This window comes from Micrasema longulum, unplaced genomic scaffold, assembly GCF_059751315.1.
Source record: "Micrasema longulum isolate JH-2025_06_02 unplaced genomic scaffold, ASM5975131v1 h1tg000864l, whole genome shotgun sequence".
Classification (NCBI taxonomy): domain Eukaryota; kingdom Metazoa; phylum Arthropoda; class Insecta; order Trichoptera; family Brachycentridae; genus Micrasema; species Micrasema longulum.
In genome coordinates, this window is record NW_028278056.1 from 43,179 (window position 1) to 61,691 (window position 18,513).

An 18,513-nucleotide genomic window follows, 5' to 3' on the forward strand; every position below is an offset into this window, starting at 1 on the left:
CGGATGAAATTGGGCTTTATTTTCGTGCGATGCCTGAGCATACCTATTTGTTCAAAAATAAAACTAGCAAAGAATTTAAAACTTCATAAGAACGAGTGACCGTTTTTTGTTGTGCTAATATGATAGGAGAGAAGCGAGATCTTTTAGTCATTAGCAAACGTAAAAACTCACAGTGCTTTAAATCTGTCTTAAAATTGCCTGTCGAATATTTTTCTAGTGCTAATGCTTTGATGACTGGTTTAATTTTTAGCAATTGGTTAATTAAGTGGGATCGAGAATTAAGGCGAAAGATTGTCTTATTAATAGACAATTGCACAGCACACTTCAACAAATTGTCTTTTAAAAACATAAAAATAATTTTCTTACCTTCTTACACTACTTCGATAATCCGGCCTTGCAACCAAGGTATAATATGGACATTAAAAGCCTATTACCATAGGAATGTTCAAGAAAAATTCATAGCTGAGCTTGATGGAATTCAAGATAAATCAGTTGCAAATGCAATTTCAAAAATCTTTTCTCTTTTAGACGCATTGCATTTGCTAGCAATATCGTGGAAGCATTTCTCAAAGACGATAGTTGGAAACTGCTTCCGAAAAGGTGGATTTTCAATGATCTACAATGAAGCTTCTACTGTTGTAGAACTTGACTCAGGTGAAATACAACTTGAAACTTCAGGTGATATGCCTAGAGTTGAGTTTGAAAATTGGGTCGATATTAACAAGGATATTGAATGTTACCTACAATGACCCTACAATGACCTTGACAGAAGTGTGTATGAAAGCCACTGATCCACATCAACAAAAATTAATGAATGTGACGAGCAAATGGAGGACGAAGAAGTTGAAGCTCCACCAACTAATGCAGAGATGCAAAATGTCTTGAGAATTCTTCGTCGTGGTGTCCAATATAGGGCATCAAATTTTAGCAAACATGAGTATGAAGATTACATTCAGGAGTTAATTAATTCCGGAGAACAAACAACCATCAATAAAAATAAAGAATACAGGTTTTTATTGTTGTGTAATTGTTTTTTTTAATCCTTTGCTTAATGTTAACTGGTTATTGTTATCAAAAGTTACTGCTCCCATAGTGATCACAATAAGCGGATTCCACTGTATTTATGTACATAATTTCATGAAAAATATTTACAAAATGTTTTGAATTCAATGATGCTATTGAGTGCAAAAAGCATTTAAAGCAAAAGTGAAATTATAAGTGAAAGATGATTTTACCTTTTTTAGTGGCCTTATTGGACGGCTGTTAGCTGCTTCTAATTCAAGAGCCATGCACAAAGCTTGATCCTCCTGGTCTTCTTGTTCTTTCTCCATTTCTCTCTCCAGTTCCACTTCCATATCCATTTCATCCTCCATCTGCTTGTGAGACTCCTCTAAGTGTTTCATCAGGACCTAAAATATCAAAGATCCATTTTGATTTAGATATCTTTTATTGATTTTGTTACTGACAAATCACACTACCCTTTATGTAGATGTCATTAGTTAGAGTACTTCAGTGCTACAATGTTGTAAACAAACATCTACGAAATTTCATGCAATTAATTTCTAATTCCTACTGTATTTTACTTTTAAGGTTTTAGTTATATTTTTTAATTTATAGGAGGACTTCTCCTATACAAGAAATTTAAAACCACAGTGAAATGTCTTTCCAGCAAGGGATGATTCACAAAATGTTTAACCTGTCAATAATGATATATGTAAATAAGTACTTTTGTAAACTAAAAATCTGATAACCCATTCTTAAATTACTCCACAAAAAATTAAAACAGGTGTGTGACTGCACTCCAGCACATCTTAAAGCGAACATTTCTTCTAGTCATTAGTCGTAGAACATAATTCGTCGTTGCACATCAAATGTGACTCGGAGCACATTCTCAGAAAATCTCCAAAATGCGACTTTTTGGCATAAAGTAATTAATATTCTAAATAAATGTATTACTTTATTGAAAAACACTGTATTTTTCCTACTTCGTCCATACACAGAAGTGTTATTTTCGGTTTAGTTTTTTTTTAAATCGATTTTCTCAGAATGTGCTCCGAGTCACATGGCCCATATTTGATGTGCAACGACGATATATATATTAATTAATGCTAACTTTGAGTAAGTACTTATATTTCAATATTTTTTTAAAGCAATTTTTATGGCTGGTTGGGAATTGTACTATCCGCCCAATCATGCTAGAATAAAAATATTATTTATGCCCTTTGGTAGGCTGAGTAATAAAATATGTGATTACTGAATTAGTTACATAGACTTTCATTTTGAACAAGACCTATGTACTAGCTGTTCTATAGCTCGAACAAGATAGAGGTAGCTTGGGCCGATATTGCTTGGTGTCCCCCATATTTTTTTTTTGCCACCATACATCGGCGCCATCTCCGGGAAGTTGTTCTAGCTACTTCACTACAATGAGAAAATTCAGTGCTATGGTAAATTGGAAATGAAAATAGTTTTTTTACATGCGGTAAAAATTAGAGCATTTACTTGTGTGATGAGTTTCTCAAGAATGTGTGAAAAAATTATTAAAAACAGTTTTAATAAAAATGAACTACTTTAAAACGTCACAAGTACATGTGAATAATAAACAATCAGCTATAGCGTTTTTATGTGTTGTGATAGATTTCCAGTTTCTGGGTAGTTACTTTTTTCAATTTAGTTGTGTATTTTGATAGCAACTGAGTTCTACTTTTAAATGTCAGCACAACTCACCGACAACTAGTGACATCATGGGCGGAGACATTTCAAAATTATAAAACTTAAAAATCATTGCGATGGTACAAAAAAGTACTATTGTTAAAATATGGCTTAGTCTATAAAGAAATAAAAAAATAAATGAAAACTAGTAAACTTCCTCATTATTATTATTTTTCTTGTGGTCTAAAGTCTAACTAACCGAAAATCCACTTATAGCCGGCATTGATTTGTAGACGTAGGATTCAGTTAGAATTTGTTTTTCTAGTACATAAGTAAACAATCATACAAGCAATGAGTTAAGAAAAGAAAATAAAATACTTACAGCTACCACAACGTTCACTAGCACAAACTGCGCCATGAGAACAAATATTACAAAGAATATTGGTGCTATGACAGTGGAGACGCAGCAGTTTCTGACACAGTCTACCGTGGAGTCACACTCCTCCCGAAGTGTGTCTTTCATTATGCCATTCCAGTTGTCTCCGGTGGCCACTCGGAACAGGGTAAGGAAGGCCATTCCAAAATTTGCAAAGTGAGCATGTTCCCCGAGGCCTGGAAGTTGAGACATATTTTTGTAACGGAAAAAAAAAACCGTTTTATTTTTATTTCTTTGCAAAACAATAAGGCAAAAGACCCAATTGCAGCACCTTTAAATCTTTGTTATCTCTGCCGGAATCGAAGCAAGCATCTAAGCTTGTTTAGCATTTAAGCACCACAAATGTTTTATTCAATTGTACATGTGATGTTTGGTCATCTGGGTATCCTGCATGAGATCCTCAGATCAAACTCTTTTTTCTTCACAAAATACTTCATACTGTCTGGACTGGCACCAGGACTTGTCATCGAGTAATGATAATTATCGAGTTACTCTGCAATGTATTGATGTAGTGGCCTATGTACCATTACATTGTATCTTGATAATTTTAACATAAATGCAAGATAATTAGTTTTATACTTATACCAGTACAGGGTAGCTAAACACATATATTGTGGTAGATCTACAACCTTGCCACTTGGCGAATAGCTTGGCAAGCTTACGCAAACCAAACGTCAGCATCCACACGCTTGTGAATGCGACACTGTTCCAAACCTAATACTCACGCTTGCGCTTGTTGACGCTTGGCGAGCGTGTGGAGTCACCTTTAAGTTTTGTCATCTACTTTTTATAGAACCAATTTTAATTATGACCTCTATTTTGAATTGATGTCAACTTTGATCACTTTGAAATACTGTGTTGTCCGCGCTTGAATTATTTCTTTAATTTCTCGACGCAAATATCTTTTTCATTTTGAAATTAAAAACATCAATAACACGCAATGAATTAGACAAACATTTATATTGTTAAATTTAAAAACGGAATTGCTTACCTTGACAAGGAACTTCTTCCGAACATTCCAGTCGCCCGAATAATTCTACACCGAGAGCTGCAAATATGAAAAACAGCAGGAAAAACAGTAGACCCAAGTTTCCTACTTGAGGCAGAGCCTGCATAACTGTGTCCAGCAGTGCTCTTATGCCTTTAGCCATCTTCAGCAACTTCAAAACCCTCGCTATCCTCAGAACTCTCATCACCCGCATAATAGTAGGATTAATCGGAATAATATTACTCTGTAATTCTTCTAGAACTATACCCACTATAGATAAGATCACTATAATAACGTCCAATTGATTCCACTTGTCTTTAAGGTATATTTTGAAACCTATCGCTACTAATTTCATTATTGCCTCGAGGATGAAGACAGCCGTGAAAAAGTAGTTGAATATTTTTAATGTGTATTCTAAAGCGGCAGGCATACGATAATATTCGATAGCCATTGATACGACATTCAAGCCAATCACTCCAGCTATGGCTAGATCAAAGTATTTTGATGTTACAACATTGTGAACGAAAAGTCTTCCTTGGGAGTAGTTTGAATAGTAAGGGGGCTCGTGCATTTCTGCAACAAAAATGTTTGGTATTGAATTTCAATGATTTTTTATTAAATTATTTATGTAATGAAATACAACATTTTTTTTTTTTTAAATTACACATCTTTCAGATACACAGAATATCCGAAACATAATAAAAAAAACAATAAAATCCTTATGCATAAAGAACAGTGTAGTAATTATTTATTACAAATTTTATTGGTATTCAACAAATTAAATGCCAAAAAAACATGCAACATTACGATTTTAATTTATTCACTTTGGTATCAAGTATTTGAAGTTAAATTAAGCTCTTTAAAGTTTTGTTTTTAATGATTTTGTATTTTAATACTTACTTCTTCTCTTTTTCTCCATTTGTAATGCTCTCTTGGCTGCTCTTCGAACTCTTTCCTCTTTTTCTTGTTCCTCTCGGCACCTGTGAAAGTTCTCCACTACGACTCCCACAAACATGTTCAGAACGAAGAATCCCACCAGAAGAATGAATGCTATGAAGTATAATAGCCTCCATTCTGAGTAGTTAACGATCGGCTAGAATTACAAATCATGAATTATATTGAAAAAAAAAATTGCCCAAAGAATGATGAATAAAGTTGATTATTTATTATATCTTCTCCATCGACCTATTAATACACACATACGACTTTGTTTATTTAAATCAGAGCTGCATTCGAGGAGACTGCATATAATATAAAAACTGGGAGAATACCCATTTTCGGTATGTAAAAAAGTTCATATATGAATGTTTCGGAACATTATTTTTTTCTGGATCCCAATCAGATTCATTCCTTAAATTCCTTTAATTTCTACCCATTCATTTATTTCTACTGGGTAATAATATTAACTAACATTTATTATATTTTTAAAACCGTATTCCTACCTGTACAACCCTGTTAGAAAGAAGAGGTTCGCTATTGTGCCACTAGGCGTAGTTGACATTTAAAATAAATAATATTTATATTTGAATATCAATTATTTTAAGCTTTTTTTTTTAAAACTTATAAACAAATACTTCCCAATGAATAGTTACATAAACCTTTTTTTAAATGTTTACTGCCGAACGGGTTTTACACGTTTTCATGACACAAGCAAGCATTTTGGTTTCATATTTATTATAAACGACAAGCTCAAGTCACCCGGCAATAAACGACTAAACGCATTGGGCATCAGATAAGTGTCTATCATTTTTGAGGGCTCAGGACGTGTCTATGTGTATTAATAGGTTTGTATTAATCCATTCTAATTTATAATTTTTTATTTGTAGAGCATATTTAGGTACCTACTTAAAAATGATATGAAAGTACATACCTGCTGGTCAACTCCGACCGCATCAAGACCAGTATACATTATGTTTACCCAACCATCTCGGGAACTTAGAACAAATAGTGACATTAGCGCTTTTCCTAGATCATCAAAATTATACTTTCGATTTATCCAAACGTTTCCATCAATCGCCAAACATTCTGTCTTGTTACGAACACCTTTTATGTTTTCACCTTCACAGTAAAAGAATGCACCTTTGAACAGCTAAAAGAGTAAAAATGGTTTGGCTGTTAGTACAATTCTATGAAAGGAAATACAAAATATGTAATTTCATTTTTCAATCATAGTGTTTTCATTACCTGTACACCCAGAATTCCAAATATTATAAAAAAGGTACAGCAAATGAGCACTATGTTTCCAATAGGTCTTAAAGAAGACAGTAGTGTTTGCACAACAAGCTTTAACCCGGGTGCTCGGTTTATAACTCTAAGCGGACGTAGTGACCGGAGCAGCCGGAATACCTAAAATAAATTAAGCATACAATAAATAATCTGATGCTATTATCCATAAAAACATAACTAACAAATTGAATATTTTAGCTCAATGAAAAAGTGGGTTTTATTATTTGTTAATAGACAAATCATCAATCAACTATCAAACTAAGCCAAAATAAAAAATAAAAAAAACATGTATGTATCATAATATCAGCGATTTTGTGATTTTGAAATTACTTTGTCCGTGACGTCACAAGTTCTCGTCAATGGGTTCTGCTGATTGGTGAGTTGGCTTTCCGGGAACTGGAAATCCGTTACAGCACTATCATTGATTAATGCAGAAGAACTTGTGACGTAATTCATTTTTATTAATTTTTTCATACATTTTTGAGACACTTCTCTTCACAGGAACTTCAGCGCTATGGGAAATTGGATACAATCAATATTTTCTTACGCGCGGTAAAAATTGGAGCATTAAATTGTATGGCAAGTTTCCTGAAAACGTATGAAATTTTTTTTATATATTTTCACAAAAACGAACTACTTTGAATGGCGTCTCTAGTTCATATGAATCAACTAAATGATAAGAGAGTCATGGAAGGTTTCCGGTTTGCTTGCCGTCAATGGACCGATGGGCCAAACTGATCGAGGATAATCAGAAGAGAACCTCTGACGTCACATGCGGAGTTATTTCAGGAATACAGAACTTTAAAAAATCACAACGCGAATATTATATATAAAAGTTGAAAAACATTTTTTTTGGCTTGGTTTAATAGTCTATTAACAAATTAAAAAAAAACACTGAACTTCCTCATTAAATGTTCCAATTTTTACTGTGTCTAAGAGAACTTTTTCATATCCAATTTCCCGTAGCACTGAACTTTCTTTTTGGTTATTTGATTAAATTTAGTGTGTATACATTTTTAGTTCAACCTTTTCCCTGATCAATGACAATTTTAATATAAAAAGATTTGATATGTACAAACCCTGAGTATTCCGAATATTCTAGGACTGGATTCTGATAAGAGAGACATCAAAAGATCTATTATTGATATAATGACAAGAGAACCGTCCATAATGTTCCACCCAGATGTAAAATATGCGTCTGGACCATAAAACATGCCTGAAGCAACCACCTAAAAAAAAGACATACTTTAATTCTGTTGAAACGGTTCACAGAATAACATAAAATAGATTATGATCTACATCATCTACATGCTGTTTTATTTTACCTTGACAAACATCTCTAAAGCAAAAACCCCAGTAAATACATAATTCGCTGTTGCTAGGAATGCTCTTTCAGTACTTGTGGGAGGAATGTTTGGTCTTTCCATTGCAAGGGTTATGCAATTCAATGCTATGAAGAGAAGGATGACATTATCAAACCATTTTCTCTCTACTATCCATACACAGAGACGACGAAATCTGCAAAATAGACCATCTTATTAGGTATTCAATTCAGTTAGAAAAATTAAACTCCAGTCAATTAATATAGAATCTTACCTATTATTAGAAGAAAATAAATAAAGTGCAAAGTCGTCTCTCTCTTTAAGGCACCCTTTTGGTTCAAGAAATCTGAATAGGTCTTTTAGTTTTGAATTACTTGTTCGATGCTGACTCAACGAACCGGCCAGATTCATATTTCCATTATTATTATTTGCCGTCGAGTTGAAATCATCCCTGATATTTTTAATATTTGGCAATGGATTTGAACTTCCATTATCAGTCTTTTCCTTTTCATTTGGGGGTCCAAGACTTGAAATCAAAATGTTGGATGATTTGGGCGGAGACATTGTATTTAACTGTTGCTGATTTTGTATCGTTTGCACTTTCATCTCATTTAGTTGTTTTTCATTATTATTTTCAATCGGAGGATGACAGCCTGTAATGAAAATTATATTTTGAAAATATATCTGTCATTAATAAATTTTAGTACTTCCAATATTTGTTTATAAATCAATTACTTTACCTGTAAGAAGATCAGGTGTAAGAGAAAGTCTGTGATGTGCTAATCTTTGCGACATATTTTGACGATGCTGGTTAGGGTACAATATTTTTGTTGGGAGGTTTGATTTTTGAACGGGGCCTTGTGATGTTACTCCTGCCCATGCAACCTACGGGAAACATCAATTTATAAAAAAAACTGTATAAAATAAATATTATCTTCTTATCTACATAAGTGTAACAGGTTACCTGAGGTACAGCACTGTATGTGGATGCTCTACTTCTAATAGAATTCTGTGGTGAAACTCCTTTAAAACTGTTTTGTGGAGAAATTCCTTTAGTTGATTTATTGTTAGGTGTATCTCCATGTGTGTCATTTTGGATTCGATTTGTGGATTGGAGTAACACATCATTTTTTCTAAGACCGTGTTGGAAATTTGTTCCCGAAGCTGAAGGAAATAAATGTTAATTGTATTTAATTTTGTAATTAATAATGTGTGCTTGTAAGCAGTATAGCAAGCAACAACTAATTGCAAAGCTTCAATACAACAGGCTCGCTGATTTTGATAGATGTGTAGTTTTTTAATTTTTGTGGTACAAGAAACTATTTCAATTGCAAACTCGTTTCAATAACTGTTGTAAAAAACAGGAATTATATTGTGGTAGAGTGGATATTTAAGCTACGGAGCAAATGGCAATATTCCTACAATGGTATTATATACCGAGTAAAATGAAATTTTCTGTATAATACGAATAGATTTTTTTAAAAACATGGAAGAAGATACTTAAGATTTTCATACAAATACACACTTTCATAAATAAATATTAATTTTACTTTATATCGTCTTAATATTTACCGATGAAGATAGCGTTAATCACAGCCCCGATTCAAACTACATAATATTACTAACTTATTATTGATAAATGTACAAAGACTAAGTCTTATATCAGTCTTTTATTCTTGCTGTAAATGTGCAATTTATTTTTTGTAATAACAGATAGCGAGTATCCTTCTAACAATTTTACTTTACAATCTAGAGTGTAAAGGTTTGAAAAATAATAATATCTAAGTTTTTTTCATAATATCATAGTCAGCAGTTTTCCAATATTTTGTCAAACCTACAAAAATATTGACATAAATTAATAGTAAAAGAACAATATCTTGGAAGAACTACAGCAGAGATTCTGTTATTCACATTAAAAATATGTTTAAGGATACTGCTGGGCCCTGATTCGCTTATTCTACTTACTTGAATGGTCCCGGCCATTATTTAATATAATAATGGCATCCGAGTCAGACCCACTCCTGTGCTTAGTATGGGAGTTTTTTCTTCTAAGACTAGGCCTCGTAAGCTTCCAACTATATCCTCTTTGAATCTTACAATTACCTCCGTTTATCAGCTGATTTTCCTCAGAGTTACTCAGTTGTTTTTTTTCATTCAAAAGGCTGGATTTGTCAGAAGTGCTGATATTACTATTGTGGGAAGGTATGCGTATGTCTTTTTCTAGCGAGCTCTTGGTCAGTTGGATGTTTTTTTCATATTGGCTAGGAGAATAACTAGAAACCAGCCGGTCTAACTTTTCAATAGATCCTGAGATTGGTGGCTTGGGTATTGGTAATTTATCTTGTCCGTTCATTGTTCTAATATCTCCGGGCGACTGCTTTTCTTTATCTGATTTTATTGATGATGTGACGTTTTTTGCTCGGCTTGCGGAATGTAATGTCAGTGAAAAACTGTTGGGTGGTTTCAGTAGACCTGGTATGCTGGTACACTGTAAAAAGCCACAACAATTGTTTACAAAATGGAATAAAGAGAAATTAGTAGTTGCTTCTCATTTTATGTTAAAAAATTTCATAGGTAGGTAGTAAATAATTATTCTCAACATAATTTCCTAAGTAAAATGTTGCATTTAAAATACACACTTGTGAATGATACATTTATCAACATAGACGGAGACAAATTTTTTTGAGAAGAGTATAAAATTTGGGTAATTATTTTATTTCCAAACTGGTCCCTTCTCAAAAAAAAAAATCTATGTACAAATATTTTTGGCATGAAATATGCTCATATTTTTAAATTAGGTACTAACGAATTCTGATTAAAGTATTAACATTAAAATTCACAAAGAATAAAGTGTCATTGGTTGAAAGATGGCGTTAGTTCCCAGTTTCTCTAGAATCATAGGCAGGGCGCCACTGGGCGCCACAGTCAATAGTGTTGCCTGTATCATTGGCAATTTTTGGGCATATTAATTCCTATCTACTACATAACAAACTCTTTATTCGTGAAAAAAATATAGAAATTTGAAAAAAAAACAGCATATTATGTAGTAACAAAATCATACTTCTTTTGCCAGTGTCGTGTTTTAAAAAAAAAATATTAGTATCGGACACGAAAATCTACGTATACTACAAATGGAAAATAATTTGGTTATTTGCATTTCAAAAATAAAACAACGATTCGAAAAACTCTTAAAAATTAATGAGCACATCCTTCTCATTGAAATCATTTTATTTTGTAGTAAAGGACCCAAAAGTTTTAGCTTTCTACTTTTACCTTGCTCGCAACCGGGACCCTCCTGGCGAGGGTCGCTACACACAGCTTGAAAAACATTGTGCTATCAAATATATTGTGGAGATGTTGTATTTAGATAGACATAGCTATTGAAAATATTGAAATACAATACTTACCGAAGTTCTGTCTATCGAGTCCAAGCTGTCGAGTAATGAAGAATGAGACAAGGTGTAGTTGTAATTGAATTCCCTGAACGAAGCCCCCGGTTCCAGCGTGGTATTGGGGGAGTCTTGGGGGGTGGCCGCCGTCGTGGTGATGATAGGCAGGGGCTGCTGACCTCCTTGCTGCAGCATGAGCGACTCTTTCTGGATGTTGCACTTGGTGTCTTCAGGTCTCGTCTTCTTGGACTGACGGCAGCGGTGACGCGGCCTTCCACCACTGGAGTGCTGGGTTTGCTGCGCTCTTTCGCGGTGGCCGTTGGATTCTTTGACTTTTCGGATGTCATCCGCAGAACGCCACTGGTTCTTGATTTCATGCTGGAACGTTTTATAACAAATAATGTAAAAAAAATACAAAAACGTTTTATTCCCTTGCGAAATTGCTTAGTGATTTTAAGAAATGCTCCAACACGGTGATCCATCGCATTGAGGTAGAAAAATTATAAATGTGAAAATTGCGTAGGTAGGCAGTACGGATGTTCACTATTTTCGTTAATAAAATGCAATTTTACACTCCCACTATCCTTTGTTCACTATCTACCACTCCTTGTCATTTCTTTTATTTCCATTTCCCACTATTTCATTGTTTTATCGGCATTTCTTTTCTTTTCATTTTTGCTATTCAGAATATGGTTTTAATTACATATTATAAAAATTCTCTCATGGACTATTAATTTGTTAGATTGGTAATAAAATACGAATATTCGTTATGCACCCTTGCATTATTTTCATCTTACCTGCGTAAAACTATCGCTGGATTCGGATATTGATCGGGATTCGTCGTAAGGCAGTTCGTTATTGTCAGAGAAACATTCAGCTGAAAGTTTTGACTTGGCGAGTTCTCTTTGCTCCCTTTCTCGTCTTTCGTTTCTCTGAAAAATAGCGTGGAATTACATTTTTCAGGTATTTATGCGTAATATAATGTCAGTCGATTCAACTGCCATTGCCTAAATAATAAACTAGAATATTTTAATACACTTTACCTGCCTCAAAGCCTACAACAGCTTAAGTGTAAAGTAAAGGTCTATTTTAACACTTTTAATGTGCTTTTCTACATTAACCTTACATTTTCCAGACTAAATTATAGGTTCTATTCATATTACTCTAATTTTATTGGTAGGAAACACTATTATTTTATTGCTTTTTAAATTTCTTCGTTAATTGATATTTTTCCTTACATAGGTATTCATGTACTTCCATACTAATATTATTAATGCAAACGTGTGTTTATATGTGTGTTTGTGTTTCCTTCACGTTGCAACGGAGCAACCGATCAACGTGATTTTTAGCATAAATATAGCCAGAGAGGTGAGCAGGCTCACCCCGAAAAAATATCACTTCCTCGAAAAAAAAAAGGGAAAAAAAAATTTTTCTATCATGTCACGACGAAGCGACCGATAGACGTGATTTTTTGTATAGAAATAGCAGAAGAGCTGACAAACATAAAAAGTTACTCTTTATCCTAAAAAAATATCACTCCTTTGGAAAAAAATTAGTGGAAAAATGAATTAATATTAAAATAGAATGACGGTGCTACATTGCCGCCATAGACTAACGGATCATCGTATTTTCATAGCGATAGTTAGAAAACTAGCAATAGATACAGGCTACTTTTTATCCCGAAAATATTTATTATTCCATCGGAAAAAGTATTTTTACTACATAACTATATTTTTCCGTAATGCCACGCATCCGAAGCCGCTGGTAAAAGCTAATAATTATTGTTTCGACAATGTTTTACTGTCTAGCTAGTGATCGAAGTGTTATTTTATATTAGGTACACAACAAAAAATATAAATAAATAATAATTTTATTAAACAGGAATTATTGTTCGCAAAAAAGTAAATAGACATGAAATTTAATGCCAAAATCCGAAGTACATGTACTACTAACTATTAAAAGTTTTACAATCGATTTTTATTGATGGATTGGTATCGCTTGAAGCAAGATGGCTTGAGTTTACGTATTTATATGCCTAGCAAGATTTATTTAATTATTTTCCTATATCCCGCATACGGTCGATCGGTGTAGTTTTCAAAGAAAAATTGCAGCGATGAAAGAAAAATAAAGACATATATTAAAATGACCCCGTCGCCGGCGCAGCGGCGCAATCGAAGTACTAACAGTATTTAAATGACTAAGTAAGTAATTTAATAGAAAAGTTTCTGTAGTATTTTTTCAACTTGTTACTAAAATAGGTCATATTAAACAGAAACAAAATAATTCACTTGCAATGAGAACCTGTACAGTTGAAAGTTTTCCAAAGAGTTCTCGTTTATTTGCGGAAATATGGAATTAGGAAGTGTTTTGTTATGAAAATTATGATACTTAACTAACTAATTTCACTAGAATAAAAAAAAACTTTATTTCAAAAGGAATATTTGATAAATGATATCTAATAAACTCACGGTGATAATAATAAATTTAATGTTTATTAATCGATGATTTTTCAATTTCCATATTTTAGAAATTAGTAAAAAATAAACATGAATCACAAATCCGTCTCATAACTCACGACTAATGACGACCTATGGATTTTGAAATTTATATAGGTAATTAAGGTAGAATTTAAAAATAACAGAAAATATTTATTATATAATATTACAATATCTGCGATGAACAATTATTAACAGTCAAGTATTAAACTAAATCATACATATTGATTACAATGATCATCACTAAATGAAATGTGGTAAATCTTAGGGTTTGTGTTGTTCTCAAAATACCGCCGTAAGCCATATTAAACAATTGTAATGAAGAAGTTCAATGCTACGGGAAATTTCAAATCAAAAATGTTTTCTTACACGTGATAAAAATTAGAGCATTTAATTGCGCGGCGAAGTTTCTCTAATATGTATGAAAAAAAATGGTTTTAATAACAAATAACTACTTTGAAATGTCACAGGCTCAAGAGAGTAATAATAAATCAGTTATTGCGTTGTCATGTGTCGTGATAGATTTCCGGTTCCCAGGTAGCCATGTTCTTCAACGTTTAGCGTATTTTGACAGGTACATGGTTCTCCTTTTAAATGTCAGGAAAACTCTCCGACTTGAACTCGCGACGTCACGGGCGGATTAATTTCAAAATTGAAAAACTTTGAAAAATCATAGCGAGGATAATACGATATATATTTATTTTGTGATAGTTTATTAACAAATATACATACCTTTTTAAAATTACTGAACTACGAAGTGAAATATATTCAACTAAACCATACGTATTAATTGTAATGATTATCACTAAATGAAATGTGGTAAATCTTGGGGTTTGTGTTGTCAAAATACCGCCGTGAGCCATATTATACGTTTGTAATTGTATGGGGTACTAACCTCTGAACTGAAACCTTCAACCAAAATGGCGACCAACAAGTTGAAGAGAACATAATTTCCAAATGTCATCAACGCCACAAAATACAGTGCAGCCCAATGACTAGTTTTTTCCATTCCATTAAATAAAACTATGTTCCAATCTTCTTGGGTTAATATCTGGAAATCATAAGTAATTTCATTTCCGACTCAAGATGCGTTTTTTTTTTATTGAAACATCAAGTTAATATATCAACGTGAAATATATTTTTTTTAAAGTAAAAGTTTAATCACTGGAAACTGGGAGTACCCGTGTCAGATAATAAAATATGAAAACTGATTAATAAAAAATATTGGAGAGGTTAATTAAGATTAATTTTATAAATAAAGATTCGTGATATTTTGTAATTAATGTCGCGACATTTTGGAAAACGTCGACTGGTTTCGCAGCTTTGGTGCTGTGCTAATTGCCTATTCCATGTACGAAAAGGCGTTTTTTAATTGTGTATTTTATGAAGGTAAATCAAGTATCTACCTATAGTAGACGATTTAAAAATTAGTATGCGGAGTCAAAACATGTATTCACTCAACAAAGTTATTTAAATTTCAATGTTTAAACTGTTATTTTAAATGTGAAATAATCTTAGTCATTTACACTGAATGCAAGCGAAAAAATATAAATGCATTAAAATATCGTAGCAGTTTATATAAAATCATCATTCCTCTTTTCACAGTTAGTAGGCATACCCATAGGGCACGGCATTAGTAAATCAAATTAAGTTTAGTTCGATCATCTGTTACATGAAGGTAACGCTTATTTATTTGTTTATTTAACACATTATATACATATGCCAAATATACATATAAGAGCGGGCAAATTGCCTCAAAGAAATTTCTTCCCGGCTACACAAACCGTTCAGTTTGAGAAAATTACAAGTATATGGTGTTTAGTAAATAACAGCATTTATCGATACTATTCCTGGCCGATTACCTTTCGTTCCCATCCTTCCTTTGACCCATCCTTATGGTACCTACCTAACATCAAGATAGAAGATATTCAAAATAAGAAGATTTGGATTTAGAACAAAAACAATACAACATTTTTGACTTGACATAAAATCGGATAAAGAGTGGTTGGAATCGTCGCGCGTCGTGGAAAACATTTCATTTTGTCATCCAGCGACAGAAATTGAAGAACATTCAGACCATATTAAAGGTAGGTATCCATTCCAAATTCCTATCCTTTCTCAAATATTTGCCAATTCACAAAACTGAATGAAATTCGATTTTCATTTACAGTATGCCTTTTCATTAACACATGGACATATTCTAAGGAATTATACTGAATCTTAAAATTTTCTATCAAATTAAAAACAAAAATTAACTGAAAAAAAAATTGTCACTTTACTATGAAAAGAGAAGGGGAGATGCGAAGGAAAGAAGAAAGAGAAAGGAAAAACTTATATATCATATATTAGTTGGCAGATTTTTCCTCAGTCGAGCAGCTACAACTGTGAAAGAGGAGGCAAGAAAATTAGAGCGTTGAAAGGGTATTAAAAGGATTCTCTCGTTACTAAAACAAAGAGATAGTCCATGTTGTGATAGAAGTTGGAAGAGCTCTCTCAGATAAACAGGCAAAATCGGATTATTAAAAATATTGTGAAGTGATAGAATGAAAATGTTTCTTCTATGCCTGATACTGAGATATTCGATTATGTGGTCGAATTTGCGAAGATTAAAGATATAACGTATACAAACATTCTGCAATCGTTCCAAATTATCGAGCAATTCAAAGTTAGCATCTGGGTAACATACATCCGCATAGTCAAGAAGTGGAAGAAGCAAGCTCTGGACTAATGTTTGCTTAACATTAATTGGCGAGAAATTCTGCAATCTTTTAAGTGAGTGCAAACTACTATAAAGTTTACGACTAACTTCGTTAACCTGATCGCGCCACCCTAAATGGAAATGCGATTGAAGTCATGAATGGAATTTCTGTGCCATCTATTTTGGAAAGAGCACGTGTGGGAAAATTCACTTTTGAATGCATTTTTGCTGGTGCCAGTCTAGGAACAATTAAATATTGCAGTTCAAAATAAATTCAAAATCAATGTTTCACAGTCCGTCGTGTCAAGAATCAAACCCAAAACCTCAAGAATGGTAGGTGAACGCGTCAACCATTACACCATGAGGCAGACTTTTCTCCATTTGATTTCATTATTCAGGATTTGCACCCGAGAGTAGCTATCGAGACGAAAACACTCGTCCAGGGTTCTGGTTCTATTTCGCCCACAAAACTGTATTCTTTATCCACTCGGACACAGCGTAATTATACATACATATTAATAAACAATTCAATAATTTTGATGATCTTTTAAGTTGGGTATCTTTTAAAAGACATTGCGAAGCTATAAAATTTCTAACTTTTCTTTCCAAAATTCACGTTTAAAAATATCACGATTCTTTATTTAAAATAAACCAGCAATCAAAATAAAGTAAAGACATCAAACGAATATCAAAGTGATTGCAAAATTACACATCGACACAGAAAATAGTTAACATTCATGGTGTCACTGTTAGCATTAACAACGGAAATTATATATTAATATATACAGGTGTTATAAATATAATAGTATTGGTGATGTATATAAAATTGTATCAGTATAAGATTGTAAATCAGGTGAAGAATAATCAATGTTTTGTTGTATATTTTGTAAAAGTTTAGCGACAAAGTATGTGCGGTGTAGAGTAGAGTATTAAAAGTGTAATATGAATTGTAAGGGAAGTTTGAAGTTGTAATTACATAACGTTTTGCAGTCGTACTGAAGTTGTTTGAATGTAGTTGACTTATAAAAAAAATATAGGTATGATATTTGAATGAATATTTACTATGAGATAATAATATTTTCAATATAAGGTTCCAAAAAACTGAGTATTTTTTTGACTTTAGAATGATAATCTGAAATACTGATAAGTTGAACACTACGGCGCGACGTGACGGATAGAACGTGGTAAATGGATAAAATAGATTAATGGTGGTTTAATTAAAGAAATCCTTTTATATTTAAGAGTATATATCGCTCAATGCTTCAACAATGAATGCTTGAAAACATGTTATGTGTTTTCTGTCATGAAATTATTCTCTTTACATCGTATTACAAACGTTTTTTGGGGAGTTGTGTATGTGAAAAGATTGTTGAAAATGAATATGTTTTTTGTCTAAAATGTAAATGTGAAATGCAAACGTGAATTCACTCGTTTGAAAACGAATATGTTCGCATCATTAGTAAGAACGAATGTATCTAGTTTTTAAATAAAAACCGAAATTAATTTTTAGGTTGAATAATTTGAAGATTTAAAATATTATATTATTATCAATTTTTAAATAAATTTTAAACAAAAACTAGGTAAACTCCAAAATAAAATTTTAATTTTAAACTTCATCTAGGAACACAAAAACAGTAAATCTGCAAAACGTTTATATTTGAAAACCATGCAATTAATGGAAAATTTTATTAGATAATTATTTTATAACTTCTGTACTCTATTGATGATTAAAATAATCGTCCATACTACTACGATAATAATTTAAGAATGCACTGTTTAATTAGAAACGCCTTTTTATTTTGTTTGTTTTAATCTAAGCTATTGCTAGGAAACAATTATTGTTAGGGGCTTTTAAACTATATTTTTTAAACGAAAAAATATTTAAATACGTAACTCTCTTTTAACCAACCTACCAATGTGTCTAGTTTTCTTTTTAAGCGTGTTAATACATTTTGTATACTCAAATTACGACACCTAATTTTATACAATTTTAGATCAACACGTTTCAAAATAAAGGGTGTATTTTTTGAGTTCAAAGAAATAGCTTTTTAAAATTTGTAACCTCTGTACAAGCGATTAATTTCAATTTACGAACATTACAAAAAACAAATTTATATTTTTGGATTTAAGTTTTTCTATGAATCAATAACAAACCCTTCATACATTAATATTGAAATTTCATATTAAACAGTGTCGTCTCAAGCTACCGCGTTGGATTAAAATCAATAACTAGCTTTTCCGAAAATTTAGAAAAAATAAATGCTACATAAAAGTCAAATTTGTTAAATCGGGAAAAAAATCATTCAA

At 32.4% G+C, this 18,513-nt stretch overlaps 1 protein-coding gene across 2 annotated transcripts in view; it reads right to left on the minus strand.

Moving 5' to 3' along the window:
* The window catches only part of LOC148278536 (voltage-dependent T-type calcium channel subunit alpha-1G-like), a 151,181-nt gene that overhangs the window by 3,356 nt on the left and 129,312 nt on the right, over positions 1 to 18,513 (minus strand). For both annotated transcript variants that reach the window (XM_088231265.1, XM_088231266.1), the window contains 15 exons: positions 14,404 to 14,559; positions 11,811 to 11,945; positions 11,032 to 11,391; positions 9,590 to 10,112; positions 8,589 to 8,788; positions 8,365 to 8,509; positions 7,899 to 8,277; positions 7,628 to 7,820; positions 7,382 to 7,531; positions 6,261 to 6,422; positions 5,947 to 6,165; positions 4,977 to 5,169; positions 4,080 to 4,649; positions 3,035 to 3,264; positions 1,236 to 1,409 (listed from right to left, as the gene is read on the minus strand). In XM_088231265.1, coding sequence (XP_088087391.1) covers positions 1,236 to 1,409; positions 3,035 to 3,264; positions 4,080 to 4,649; positions 4,977 to 5,169; positions 5,947 to 6,165; positions 6,261 to 6,422; positions 7,382 to 7,531; positions 7,628 to 7,820; positions 7,899 to 8,277; positions 8,365 to 8,509; positions 8,589 to 8,788; positions 9,590 to 10,112; positions 11,032 to 11,391; positions 11,811 to 11,945; positions 14,404 to 14,559 — 3,789 coding nt within the window. The remainder of the gene's footprint in view (positions 1 to 1,235; positions 1,410 to 3,034; positions 3,265 to 4,079; positions 4,650 to 4,976; positions 5,170 to 5,946; positions 6,166 to 6,260; positions 6,423 to 7,381; positions 7,532 to 7,627; positions 7,821 to 7,898; positions 8,278 to 8,364; positions 8,510 to 8,588; positions 8,789 to 9,589; positions 10,113 to 11,031; positions 11,392 to 11,810; positions 11,946 to 14,403; positions 14,560 to 18,513) is intronic.